General features: G+C 53.9%; 1 protein-coding gene across 1 annotated transcript in view; it reads right to left on the minus strand.

The window, feature by feature from the left end:
• Window positions 1-13,605: 13,605 nt before the first annotated feature.
• Window positions 13,606-14,707, minus strand: part of MED25 (mediator complex subunit 25) — a 13,238-nt gene continuing 12,136 nt past the window's right edge. Inside the window, exons 16-18 of the mRNA XM_015592341.2 lie at window positions 14,622-14,706; window positions 14,171-14,351; window positions 13,606-13,738 (exon numbers count right to left, since the gene is read on the minus strand). Coding sequence (XP_015447827.1) covers window positions 13,641-13,738; window positions 14,171-14,351; window positions 14,622-14,706 — 364 coding nt within the window. The 3' untranslated portion in view covers window positions 13,606-13,640. The remainder of the gene's footprint in view (window positions 13,739-14,170; window positions 14,352-14,621; window position 14,707) is intronic.

The following is a 14,707-nucleotide window of genomic DNA, read 5'->3' on the forward strand; positions in this document are numbered from 1 at the left end:
GGGGCGTGGCCGGGCCGTACCAAGTCGGGGGCGCGGCGCTGGGCGCGGAGCGCGGCGATTGGAGGACACGCGGGAGTCCTCGGAGGGCGTGGCGGGAGCCATACCAAAGGGCGGGGGGGATGTTGCATGAACTTGGCTCGGTGCCTTGCCCTGTCCCGGGCCCGCGGACTACGAGAGCCCTCAGGAAACGGGGGGTGGCGCGAGGGTGAAGGAATAATGGGCCTGGGGGGCGAGGGGCGCTGCCTAGCGGTTTGGATATGCGGGTCGTACCATGCCAAAGGGGAGGACTTCGGGTTTGAGGCCGTGACGTGGCTGGGTGCGCAGGGGACCACAACTCCCAGCGGCCCCAGGAGACGCCGTGAGTCCCAGCTGCGTGCCCGCCGGCCCCGCCTCAGGCTCCGCCCCTCCCTGCCCCAGGCTCCGCCCTGCCCCGCCTCCTCGGGGCTATTCATTGATTCCCTCATTCGCTCTAGTATTAAATGACTGCCTGTTCCGTTACTAGTAGCTGTGTAAGATTTCTTTTTTCAATCTCCGTTTCGTGAACGTGGATAATAGCAACCCCTAAATTGCTTACGAGGGATCGGTACTTGGCACAATGACGACTTAAATGTTTGCTTTTTTTCTTCTAATCATTATTTTTAGTGCCATTTCCAGTCCCATGCTGGGCAATGAATACACTCTGAGGACCAAAACGGGCCAGGTCCGTCACCGCCCCTGGTGCACGGGAGAGAACACGTCCTCGCAGTCCGTGATGTGTTAACTAGAACAAATGCGGGGGGGATGGTGGGGAGGGGAAGTGACCTTTGAGCCGCCCGCAATTCTACATAAGCTGGAAAAGGGTGCTAAGATGAAGGAGCGATAAGGACAGAAATCCTGAGAGTGTGAGAACAAGGGAGGCTGGAGCAGAGTGTTAGTGGGAAGGGGCCAGGTGCCACAAGCAGGTGCCACAAGCAGGTGCCACAAGCCGATGCCACAAGCCGGTGCCTGCCGCCCCGGGATGGAATTTGGATTTCAGTCCCATGTTGCTGGGGAGCCACAAAAGGTTTGGGGCAAGGGAGTGACATAGTCTCATTTACATTCTAAAACACATCATTCGTAGAATGCATAGAGTCATACACCAGCGTGTGCAAATCTGGAAGAAGCTGGGGTCCACAGCACGTCTGAGAAGAGAAGGCAGTGTGGGGAAGGGCGTGCAGCACGCCCGGGGGTGGAAAGGGGACTCGGTGTACTGTTTCAGACTATTTGGAATTCTTATCACATAGGTAAGTGTCGCCTATTGAAAAATAACTTTGGAAGTATTTAAAATGATTTTTAGTACACGTGCTGCCAAAGCGGGCACTTAAAGGCCCCTTCTCACTGCTGTGTTGAAAATTACACGGTAGAGCTGAAGGAAGCTGGAGGGCAGAGCCAGGCTGGGGCGATAAGCCAGGCGAGAGGCACAAAGGGATGGATCACAGGCAGGATGGCCGCAGTGGAGGTGGCCGTTTTCACAATTTATTTTCAAGCTGGAGCCCAAAGGTCTTGTGCAGAGAGTGAGAGAAAGAGGAGCGAAGGGTTCCAAGGTTTTTGCCTGTACAGAGGTGCCCTTTAGTGAAAGGGAGCTGGCTACAGAAGGGGCAGGTTGGGGACGCGGCGGGGCAGAAACGCCTACTTCTGTTTGTGATGCGTTAGGTTTGAGATGCTGACTAAGCGATGTAGATAGAGGAGTCTGGAGATAAAACGTAAGGAGTCCACAGTGTTTGAATCAAGAATGAACGAGATCACAAAGAGCACGTGTGCGGAGAGAGACTGGAATACTCCATCCCTTTAGAGGTCAGGGCCTTGAGGGGCCACCGGCAAATGAGACAGAGGAGTGACCAGTGAAATGTGAGAAGCCCTGTCCCAGGTCACACTTCCCATCCTTGCTTGCCCCACCCACTACGCTGCCTGCGCCAGGACTTCCCAGGGCCGACCCTGAGCCCCAGATCTGACCTAGACTGTGGCCAAGTGGGAGTCAGTGCTCTCCAGACCCGGACAGCAAGTCAGGTGTCAACGGGTACCTCCAGAGCCCTCACGATCACCCATGTAAGCAGGAAGGAGAAAGAACCACAGAGACAGAAGTCTTAATCTTCTTAAACGGTCACTTCTTAACCATTCTCCTTGGTCCAAGCCATCAAGGTCTCTTGTCTGGATGACAGTCTCCTAACTCTTGTCACCTTGTCTCTCATTCTGCTAAACACTCCAATGGCTTCCCGATGCCCTCAGAATTAAATACAAACTCCTCGCCACAGCCTCTAAGGCTCTGTACCAAGAGGCCCCTGCTTCCGTCTCCAGACCCATCACCTTTCATGCTCTCCTTCTTGGTTGATGCCTTCCCATCATTCAGATCCCAACAGGACACATGCATGGGGATGAATTCCCAGGACCGTAAAAGCACGGAGAAAGGTGTGCCAGGATATGCTCCAGCATGCACAAAATGAAAACATGTCAGAGCGTGAGATGACAATGTCGGCTGAAATTCTATTAGGAACACTGCAGTACAGCTCTCTGAAACCATCTCGCCTGCCCCAGTGTGCCAATCTGAAAGACACTGTCCATTCCATCTGTAAAACCTGCTGCCCAAGCTATCTGGCTATTGCGACTAAGCAATTCTGCTCCCACGTGGTAGGCTGCATACTTCCTGAGAAGTGGCTGTCTGTTACCAAACCTGTTTATGTCACTTGTCCCTAAATCAATGACTTAATCCTACCAAACTAATGAAATATTAATGCAAGAGAATTGTTTATATGCAAACCAAGCCGCCTGCCTTGGAAAGAATAAAGGCGAGCTGCTTAAAAAAAAAAAAAAAATCCCACCAAGTTAGGTGCAAGCAAAACGACTGTAAATGATTGAATGGAAAAGTTCATAAAAACCTGAGAAGACTCGGTCTTCGTTTGCTTCCTGTCTTTAGGGTCTCGAGTCACTGGAAATGATACATGATTCGCTGTGGTTCGTGGGTACAGTTTATACAAGAGTATGCTGTATGATAACTGAGTGATAAACGCTTGAAGAAAAAACCTTGGTCCTAGCTAGAGAGATGGGTGTCTGTTTAAATTCTTTTAGTCAAAATAAAACTTTAGAAGTGTTTAGATGGTCACTGACACTATTTGCTATATATTTCTAACTCCCCACCCGCCCAGCAATGATAAAGATTCCACTTCCTGACCCCATTATGGCCGAGTGGAGTCATGTGATTAATTCTGGCCAATGAGATCTGAGCAAAGGTGACATGTATGAATTCCATCTGGAATGTTTGATTACTCACGTGATACCAGAGCGCTCTAAGCTGTTCCCACGCTGCTGGCACGCTGTCTGAGCTCTCGGCCTGGGCTCCAGGGGACCCTCCACATGGGCACGAGTGAGAAAATCCACCTCCGTTATTTCGAGCCACTGCAACTTGAGGGTTGTTACTGCAACGTAACCCAGCCTATCCTGGTATGATCTCAAATGATCCCTTTTAGCCAGCTTTTGTTTACCCAATCAACTACCACTTTGATCGAGTTTACTTAACCCATTTCTCATGTAGGGAAGAAGGGTGCAGCTCGCTGCCAGCGTTCATTTACTTTTACATCAACACCCTCTTTGAGGCTGAAGCACCAAAACATCACGTTTCTCTCCAGATTAAAAGAGAGAAGGTATCTAAAAAATGTAAAGGAAAAGACCCGCAGAAATGACCGCCTCAGCTGATTAAGGTCCATTCCTGACTGCTCTCCCCCACCTCAAGGACTCGCCAGCTCGCATCTGTTGATTCGTGGATTGCCAACCAACGAATGTCCTTCCTTATCTGTGTAGGAATAACAAGACTGTGTAAAACTGCTTGCCATGTTACAATCGGGGCTCAGCCTTTGGCTAGGAATCCGCTGAGCAGGTGCTGGCATTAATAAGCGTTGCTTCCTACTTACAGCCTCAATGTCCCATCTCTCCGTTCGAGAATCCTGTAATAGTGCCGATAACGTCGAGGTCGCAAGACAAACGACCTATAAGACCAGTGGTCTGGAAATTCCACTCCGTTCCAGCCCTCCACCCGAAGCTCCCTCTCCCATCCTGAGTCACAAGGTGCACGTAAAACCTCAGACAAAGGAGTCACATGCCCCTTGCATGGACACTGCAGAGGTATATAAGCTGTAAGAAATCTAACCAAAGGGTGTTCGTGCTTGGTGGTATTAACCCCACGCGCTCCGCCAGCCAATAAATTCTCCTTCCTCTAACAAAGTCGTCTGAGTGTCCAGTTTCCTCCGTCAGGTGTCGCCTCCTGCAACAAGATTTTCTTGCCATCCTTGTCTTTGTGCGAGCAGCAAACTCGCAGTGACCAGGTGGAGTCCGTTCCCCTGATGTCCGTCGGTGGCGGTGGCGTGCTCTTGGGGAAACGTCTTCCAGGCAGGCGAAGAGGTGTGACATCATCAGAGCAGCTGGCGATGCTTTGCCAGAGTGCTTCCGATCGGTGTCGGGCCGAAGTTCACGTGGTTGCTCGTGTGCTCTGAGTTGTCCTTCCAGACCAGGACGTAGGAGTTCAGCACGGGAATGTTTAGAAGGTGGCAAACGAATTTCTTACACCAAATCTTGGGCGTTTCGTGCTCAGTTGGATGAGAAGGGAGCGTCCGATCAGCCGAGTCCACTGCTCCCTTGTTCTCGTTATGATCCACAATGACATATGATTCTCAGTTTTCTTTCCGTATCTTTTGTCTATTTGAATCACAGTATCGCTGTGGAACGTTGACCACATGGTCACTTCCTTCTTGCCCCTCCGTTTCAGTGCCAAAAATTCACCACAGAATCTGGCTACTGTTGTCCCCTTCGCGGTCCTTTTTGTCAGGGCATTTGGCGTCTGTTTTCCGTTCAAACAAGCCGTCCCGACGGCATCCGTCCTGTTTTGATGCAATTCTCTGAAAAGCATGGGAGATGTAGATAAGCTATTGAGGAGGACGTGATATCCTCGGCCAAGGTCATCGATCGAGGTAAGAATAATGTGTCATGACTGCAGAGCGTCAGTGGAATCCTTTAACGTCCCATGGGTCCTGTGTGAACGAGCGCATCCCCCACGGGACCAGATGGACTTCCGCAAAGCACACGCAGCCCGAGACCAAATCGCGCGTGACTCGTGGGGACACACTGCTTCTTCGGCACGGTGACAGTGATTCATTGACTGTAGTGTTTCTGTTTGGAGTAAATACAATCGAAAACTTATTTACGAGAAAGTCGAACACGGGTTTGATCTTCTGCAATGAAATCTGGGCCTTCGATTGACCTGCGGATGTGGAAGACAAAACGCAGGCGCCGAAGCGAAAGTAAAAATCTTCACTGGTCGTAATTTGCCTGAGATGCGGTGTATCCCAAAGAGGCCCTGTTGGTCAAAACATCTCCAGCTCGGGGTTCTGCACATCTCGCGGTAACATCAGTGCAAAAAAAGACTTTCAGTTCATCGCCGTCAGTGGCTTTCCATCCATCGATTCACAAAAACCCTTTCGGACCCGGCAGCTTTGAAGCCAACGAGGCAGCTGGGGAGTCCGTTTCGCTGGTGATTTTTGAAACTAATTCCTCAGGAAAGAACAGTTCGAAATACGGCAGTGAGTCCGTGCTATCACTGAGATTCGTGGATTTAACGTCACACGGTCTGATGGGCCCCCACGTGCACCCACAGAGGACACTCTAATCTCATCTCCATGATGTGCCCCACAGTCTGTAGCCTGCAGGCCTTGCCTCTATTGTCCCCTCCATCTGCTGTGCCCTTCTCGCTAGTTATACCTATCAAAAAGTGACCTGCAGAGTTTAGCATGTCCTGTTATTAAGCATGAACCAGCCCTTCAAGGCCTGCTCAGTAGAGCCTCGCCTCACAGATGGGAGAGCCGTCTGCGAGGCCAGCTGTTTGGCCGCCTCCTCCGTGGGGTCCAGAAACCACACCCATCCGTCCACTGCCACCGCCCAAACCCCACCAGGTATCCAGTCGATATGTTTCAAACAAACGAACTGCAAGTTGAAGGCCTCCAGCGTCAGCCGGGCCCTGCTGCTGTGCCCCGGCTTTCTGTGAAGCTCCTTGACTTCCCTCTAGAGACAGATTTGGCCACGTCCACTCTACTCAAGCCCCCCATTAACCGTAACCTGGCTATCCTCAGCCACACACATTACAATGGCTCAGACCGGCTGTTAGAGTTGGTGCCGGCCCGTGTCACTTATTAAAAAAATAAAATAAAATCATTCTGGGAAAAGCAATCTAAGAACTCACTGAATCCTCACACCAGGCCATGAGATCGACAATCTTATTATTCCTGCTCTACAGGCAGAGAAACCAAGGAGCAGGGAGCAGGCGTCTGAGGTCATGGCCGAGGAAATGCCAGCGTGGCAGCGTCGAGACCAGGTTCCTGATCTCAGCAAAGGCCCTTGGCCCCTACTCGTGAAGGCCTCTTGTCCAAGGCGCACCACGGCCGTCACTTCAAGGCTGGGACCCTCCCATTCTTCTCACCACAGTACCTGTCACCTCTGCCTCTCAGCCACCACCTGCCCTCCAGCGTAAACTGTTCCAAAAAAGCCGGAACACCGCCCCCCACCTCCTTCCGGCAAGCCCAGGGCCCTTTGTCCTTGCCGTCAGAGGTAAGGTGTGTTCAGATGACCGTGTCCCACCCGGCCTCTTCTGATGCTTCTGGTGAACTGGTGAGAAATGAGTTGGTACAACTGTTGTTGGTATGTCAGATGATTTCTGGAGGGGAAATTTGGCAGGTATGTCAGTTTAAAATCTCAGCATCCCAAAAGATCCGGAACATCGTACATGGCCAACAGGAAGGGAGCAATTAAGGAAATGGTAGCGTTCACACAAGGGAATGCTACGCAGTCATGAAAAAGGACAGAGGGCCTTTTGCAAGATATGCTGTCAGATGAAAAGAGTAAGCTACAGAATAAAGTAGGCTGAGTAAGTTCTAGAGATTTGCTGGACGACACCGTGCCTAGAGTTAGCTATCCTCTACTGCACACTCAAATTGAAGAGGGGAGCTATTGTGTTGTCTTCTACACATACACACACACGCAAACAAAAACCAAAGGAACACAGGATAGACACGTTACCTTGACTACAGTGATGCTTTCATGGGTGTATGTCTATGTCCGAACTCATCAAATTGTATACGTTAAATATGTATAGTTTTTTGTATGCCAATTGCTACCTCAATAAAACTTTCTAAAAAAATAAACCAGGCCACCACTAAACCGAAAAGCAACACAATGAACATACTTTACTATTTGCTTTTACCTGCTTGCACATCTATCTGAAGAAACACGTAAGAAATTGGTAACATCTCCAGAGGGAGCCACGAGAGACCACGCACGCGTGGGTAGGTTTTTGGAACCTCTTAAAGTGTGAACCATATGAAGTTTTCGTACATGCGAAAAAATAAATTTAATTTTTAAAAAGTCAAAACATAAAAATAAAATTGGCTTACTCCTCCGTCTTGAAATCTTATTGCTAGGAATGTATCGTACAGGAATTCTTGCACTAGAGAATAACCAAATATATATGCTGATCTACAGCATCTTTGATAATAGTGAAAAATTGCACAGTAGCCTCGAAATAGACCCATGGTCCCCACCTCCTGGTATTAGTCTTAAGCCTCTCAGCTTCAGCGTGGGCTGGACCTAGTGACATGTAATGAACAGAGTACACACGATGGCACATGACTTCCAAGACTACCTTACATACAGCAAGGCTGCATCCGTCTTGGGCGCCCTCTCTCACAGAGAAGCGAGCTGCCCTATGAAGCGGCTGCGTGGCGAGAAACCAAGGGAGGCTCTGAGGCTCCGTGTCCAATCACCGGCGAGGAAGCGAATCTGGCCAATGAGCAGGCGCGTGAGCTCGGGATGTGGGTCCGCCCCCTTGACTGCGACCTTGAGAGAGACCTTGAGCCAGAGGCGCCCAGAGGAACTGTGCCTCTGGCTTCCGGACCCAGAGCAGCGTGAGACAATAAACGCTTGCTGTTTTCTGCCCAGGGGAATGGGGTTTTCACACATCGACAGACAGCTCATGCAGACGGGATGGATCGCAGGACCAGAACGTGTCCATTTACTGGCGTTTAAAAACAGGACATAGAACCACACATAACGAATGATGTGGACGGAAGGCCATTACTGAAGTGTGAAAAACAGCAAGATAAAGAACATAGAGAAAAATGACCCCGCTTTCGTAAATCATTTAACAAACTGTAAATGTGTCTACAACCACATGCATGCAAATCCCACCACCACCAGACGGATCATCTGGATGATGTCAGGGGTGTATGTGTCTGCGGGGAGAGGGGAGGGTGAGGGCTGAAAGGGTCCTTCACTTTTTATTCTACACACTTGAATGCTTTCCCATCTTTATGAAACTGTAACCATGTGTGTAACTCAATACACTTTGAATTTTTGGAAAAAAACCAAGATGGTGGGAAAAACAATATTAGAGTTTTGTGGACCTTGAGACCAATATGCCATTTTTAGGAAGTATCTTTTTTCTCATTTTTCTTTATCCCTCTTCCCATTTAGAACAAAAGAGTACAGCCTGCTGCCAGCATTCATCATCACGCGCAGGAATTTTCAGCGAACTACTGAAGACAGAATGCTTTCAACAGAAAGCTGTCATTTTCCCCCCACTATCGATGTACTAGAGCGATGCAAAAATAATGCTGAAAGCGAGCTATCTCGTGGCAGATTTGGGGGGGTGGTGAGGTTAGGACCGTAATGTGTGAGTATTCTCAGGGCATCGGGAAATGGGTTACAGAGGCAGAAGGCGGGAGGGCAGGTTCGCAACTGTTAATTAATGGGTGGGTGTTTCAGCATTTTTGCCTAAATTTCTTTTTCCATGTACGTTCTGCCGCTTCTGCCAGGTCTCCTCCTTGGGGAGACCTCTCTGTGATTCCTCGGGCTCGCTGCCCACTCGGGGCGCATGGTCCGAAAGCCCAGCAGGCAGGAAGAAAGAAATGTCTGCGACCCTCACCCGCCCAGTTCCAGCTCCGTGCACACGGGGATTTTGACAAGCCGGCAGGCATCTCAGCCGCTGTGCCCAGCACGCGTACTAAGAGTGTGGGCTGTGCTGACCTTGCCGGCTGCTCGAGCCTGTGAAGTCACTACCTGACATAAGGGGAAACTGAGGCTCAGAGAGGCACAGGGATCTGCCCAAAGCCACCCGGCTAGTCAGTGCCGGAGCTGGAATTTAAACCCTGCTGCTCTAGGGCCTGACCGCGTTTCTTCTACACTTAAGCAGCTTTAACAGCGCCCGGCGCTCAGAGAGCTTCGCAATGAGTTTCCTCCGCTGGTGCCGCGGGTTCAAGGCGCTCGCCAAACGCCCGTGCCCCCCGCCCCGCCCTGGGCCGGGACGCGCGCAGGTGGCTTCTGCGTGTCTAGATCTTTCCTCGCTCTTGGGAGATCCCAAGAACCCTGGGCTTTCCTCTGCCTCACCTGTGAACATCACATCCGTCCCTCCGCTTCGCCTAAGTGGGTGCTAAGGTCGAGGGCCTCGCTGGCTGGGGACGGCCAAACCAGCGGCTGGAAACATTTTCTGTGGACCCGTCTGTCCCGGACCCAAACCCACGTCTCCCTGCCAGGGCCACGGCCACCCCGGTGGCAGCAGCACCAGCCGCTCGGCATGTGTTTTCTGCCCCGTTCAGTGGCTTGGGGCAGTCGATCGCTCTCTCCTCAAAAACACTCAGCTTCCAGAACACACGTGCCTGGTCCTCTTGCCCAACCCTCACTCGTGGGTCTCTCTCGGGGCTGTCCTTGTCCTCACGTCTTCTCCTTCTTCCAGAGGTCGCAAAATGGCGGCCTGGCGGCCTCTCAGACCGGCCAGCGGATTTTGTTTGGTCCTCACCGTGTTGTTTGTCTTTGATTTGAATGCCGTTAGGCGGGGCAAGCACTCTCCAAGTTCGCCACAGTCCCCATCATTCCCTACCGTCTTACACCCGTCCGCTTCACACATTTCCATCACCTGCCTGGTCCCTGGAGCCATCTGAGTTTCCAGAAGCCTCTGCTACACACGCTGCCTGGGACACCTCGCCCGCCTCCCCTTCGTCGGCTGCCCCCCGTGCGTCCTGCTCCAACTTTCGTGTGTCGGAATCACCTAGGGAGCTCGTTCAAAGTCCTCAGCCTCCCTCCCTCCCCCAGACTCCATTCGGCAGTCCCGGGGCAGGGATCAGAAACTCAAATGCCTACAGGAGCCAGGCGGGCCACATAAATGAGTGAACGAGCCAGGTATAAGGAAAGTCGACGGCCAGAGATATAATCAAATCGCATCTTTACTGAACTATGGTGAATGCATGGAACATAATACAAACACGTCTGATACTGGAGGTTCATTTTTCAAATTCAAAGTTGAAAAAATACAAATTGAAAAATAGAAAGATTTAATTTTAAAATTTAATTTTCTCTTTCGTAATTCTTTTGCTCCTTGGACTTGAAGCCGCGAGGCTGACGTCGACCAAGCCGTCGGCATCTGGCCTGGGCTGGCGCAGCGGGGTGGGCACTTGAGAACTCAACCTCGAGTCCTGGGAATGGTGCCTGTTTCGTAACAGAAAATCGCTGTTCGCCAGCGTGGGTACCTCGTGCTCGGAGACTCGGACGCCTGCTGAGTGTCGTGGGGCTCAGACCTCCCAGCAGGTGCACCGGGAGCCAGCACCCTATTGCACTGCAGGCCAATGACCACGGCTCGCAGTCTGCCAGCCAGCGAAGGCGAACGGATGGCGTCAGGTCATTTCCGTGAAGTATGGACGCGCAGGGCCTTTGGGGGAATCTGGTCTTCAACCCCGTGAGCTGGGTCAATACCGCTGGGCCCCCGTCTCTCGTTTCTGGAACCACCGCGGCAGGAGGAGGCAGCTATGCCTTGCCGACGGCTTCCCTGCCTTTGCCAGGACTGGGCAGATACCTTGTACATTCAAGTGGCTGTTTGTGAATGTCCTTGTGGAAAAATGAGTGTTCAGAAGGGTCGTAGCCTTGACCCAAAGTCTTTGACCCACCTTCTCAGGGGAACCAAGGCGTGGCCTCTGCCGCATCCGAAATGAACTAGATTGATTTCTGCAGTTCTGATTTCTTCCACAGTGCCGTGTGACGACCAGGTCACAGAGCTTCCGCGATATACCCTGGGTCAAGTTCATCATCGACCTGCCCGTGGAGAAAGTACAGAAACGTGTCGAGGGCGGCCATGCTGTGTCCCATTCACCTTCTTACTGCAATCCAACTCCAGGTGGCTGACACAGTGACCCGACTTCTGCGTCCTTGCCAAACGTTGTCACCGTGGACCGCGGTGTCCTGACACGGTTCCCTGTGACACAGATCATTAAACTGCGACTGTCTGTAGCTGTGCTCAGGAATTCTGACCAGTCTACAGGAAATCTTTTTTTTTTGTCAACACACACACACAAAACAAGTCATTTCCCAGTGTTGGGCCTGCCTTGGCTCCATGTCACAGACTTCTTCGGTCACGTCAATCAAAACTCTCAACTTCACAAATAAATAAAGCTAACGGGGTGGTAGCGGTCCACGCGCAGGGATAGGAAAGGCCACAACTGATGACTCTTTCAAGCAACTGGACTCGTCAATCTGATTTCTCATCCACACGCCGTGCAATGCAGAGAAACGCCCGTTAGACTTAATGGCTCTGCTCGTCTGTAAACTCGCCGTCTGCAGGAGGTCTGAATGCCCGGGTAACTTTCACATTATCCTAGAACTGTGTGTGGCAGCCACGCCACCTCCGCCGCTCGCTCCCTGGGGCGGACCCTACTGACATTTGAGGCTCTTCTTCAGTTCGCTGAGTATCGCGTCGCGCGTCTCCTCTGTGTACTGGTCAAAGCTCTGACTGTGCTTTGACTTGTAGTGACGTTTGAGGTTGTATTCTTTCAACACAGACATGATTTTTTTGCATATTAAACACGTAGGCATGCTCTTCACTTCCACAAAGAAATAGTCTCGCTCCCATTTTTTTCGAAACACGGGGCCCTCTCGTTCTCTCTTTGGTTGTGCCACTTTTGATAGAGACATGGGTACAAGAAAGATTTCACTCCCTTTGCACGCGACCACGAGGACAACCGCAGGGCGAGCCTGGTGACCGAGGTGGGGGAGCAAGAGGGAGTGGTGGCGACTGTGGCGAACCAGAGAGCACACGCCCCACTTAAAGGGGCGGCTCCCGCCCGTGGCTGCCGGGCTGAAGGGGGGCTGGGGGTGCCAGATCTTATGACTTGTCAAGAGAAGCCAAGACTGCAGATTGTGTGTGTGTGTGTGCGTGTGTGTGTGTGTGCATACGCATGAGACAGAATGATCCCGATTTTTACAACTAACTCATTAGAAAAAAAAGACATATACTGACACAGGGAAGGCCAAACAAAACTCATCTGCAGAGTGGCCCATGGGCCACCAGATTGCAACCTCTCCTGGGACGGGGCCCGGGAATCTACTGTTAACCAGTGTCCCCTGCAACGTGGAGGCGGGCGGTCCAGGTGTGGACCACTCTGAGCGATGCTGGTCTAGAGTCTGGCAACAGACAATCCTGCCTCCAAGGAGACCACCACGCGCCTCGTACCTGTGTCTGTGTCCAGCTGCCCCAGGACGTTGCCAAGGACATCCCTCACGCCCCTGGCCTCACCACGCCCCGCACCCATGTCCTGCCAGGTGTTCCATCTCGGGGACAGCCCGCGGACCACCTGCCCCAAGCCCTGGAAGGCAGGTCTCTGACTGGGACCTGGGCCCGCCTCCTTCCCACAGGTGACCCCGCCCGCTCTGTGGCTTCACCCACCAAGCCCGCACGTCTCCTAAGGACACGTTCTGGGCTCCCGACATGACAGCTGTCACTCAGACGTGCCTTGGACCATTAGCATTCACCACTGGCTCCTTCTCCCGGTTCCCAAACTTGGGGAGGCCCCACTATCCACCAGCACCCAGCCAGGTCCCAGGAGCCAAACTCAAACCCCACCCCCCACCTCCAGCCTCCTTCACATGGCACCCGAGTCCCCAGCCCCACTCTGCCTGCCCCCGACCCTGGCCTCTCTTCTCCCCAGGACCTTCGTCCGGCCTCCTCCCTGCCTTCCCGCTACTGCCCAAGACCCACCCCCTGCTTGTGGTCTCCTGTGGCTCTTGTGCCCCCAGGACCAACCTTGAACTGCTCGGTTTGGAAGCTGAACCTGGCCCACCTTGGCGCCTGCCACCTCCAGGCCCGCCCTGCCTCGTGCTCACGCCCCAGAAGCACTGACCCGCTAGTGCCCACGCCCACCCCAGGCTCCCTCCTGCCTCCGGGCATCCGCTTCTGCTCCCTCCACACCTGATGGCCCCCCGCCCCCTCCCTTCCTGGCCTCGCCGCCTCCTGCCAAGACTGCTGAGCCCGGCTGGCTCAGAGGCCTCTCTTCCTGGCCCCCTCGGTACCCACTCTGCCTCCGTGAGAGCACGCGGTCCCGTGAGCCCTGCCTGCCTCATCCCGTAGGGGATGAGGCCCGATCCAGGCTGTACCCGGCTGTCTGACTCGCTGCCGAGGTCCTGGCGTTACCAGCCAGGGGGCCTCTGGCGGCTGCTGAAGCGACAAGGACAGAGAAGTCTCCCCCAGTCTCCTCCTGCCCAGTCTTGGGGGACATCAGTGACGGGAGCCGGGGCGCGTGTTGAAAGGAACTTTATTGGGTGCTGGGGGTTCAGATGAGGTCCATGAGAATGTCGTCCTCCATGACGCTGGGCGGCAGGCCCGGCTGGGGGACCGCGCCCCGGGGAGCCCCGCTCAGCAGCATCTGACCTGGGGGGCAGTGGGGGAGGGCTGCATCTCCCAGTAGTCCCTGGGGCCCTGAGGGGCCCTGGGCTGCTTCCTCCCTTCTCCTCCAGGAGACTAGGGCGCTGTGTCTACGAAGCCCTGGGGGTCCCCGTCAGAGGCGCTTTCCGGCCCCATGAGGACGTGCGTGTGCTGTTTCCCAGAAGCCTCTGAAAACCCGTCCCCCACAATACCTCTCTGGACCTGAGACTGCATTTCCCAACAACCCCAAAACACACAGCAGGCGGTTAGGGGAGAACTCTCGCACCCTAGCCCTCAGAGCCCCACAGAAACCGTGAAAGGACCCAACTCGCTCTCCCTGAACCCCAGGACTCCACTTCCAGGAGCCCTGGGTCTTGGGGCACCAGCCCAGGGCCTGCGGGACGTTCAGCCCAGACCCCGGCCCCCCGACCTCCTTACCTGGCAGCGGAGCCCTCGGGGGAAGCTGCGCGGACCAGGACTGGGTGGGCGGCGGGTGCAAGAGCGGGGGGCCCAGCTGGGGCTGCCCCAGGCCCTGGTGAGGCGGGGGCAGCATTGGGGGGGCCCCTGGTGGCTGGAGGTGGTGGAGGGGAGCCTGTGGAGGGGGGACCCCAGCCTGGGGCTGGGGGGACAGAGGAAGCTGCTGAGAAGCCCCCACGGGGGAGAACTTGCACGCAGCCCTTGGCACAGAAGCCGCTCGGACTGTGTCATCCAGCGGTGTCTGAGGGGTGGGGAGGGTCTTTCTTCAAAGAAACCTTAGCAGGTGCCGGGTCGGGGAGCACTGGGCAGGGCTCTCCTCGCACCCCTGACCAACCCGTCCCCCTCCCCCAAATCGCAAAGACTAGGCGGTCAGGGCCCGGGACCCGCGCCCCAGCGCTGACCCGAACCTCACCGGTGGTGGGTTGAGCAGGAGGCTCCGCAGCTGAGGGTTGGCCCCCGGGTTCTGGGGTCGGAGGATGGGTCCAGGAGGGGGCGGGC

This window comes from Pteropus alecto, unplaced genomic scaffold (genome assembly GCF_000325575.1).
Source record: "Pteropus alecto unplaced genomic scaffold, ASM32557v1 scaffold41, whole genome shotgun sequence".
Lineage (NCBI taxonomy): Eukaryota > Metazoa > Chordata > Mammalia > Chiroptera > Pteropodidae > Pteropus > Pteropus alecto.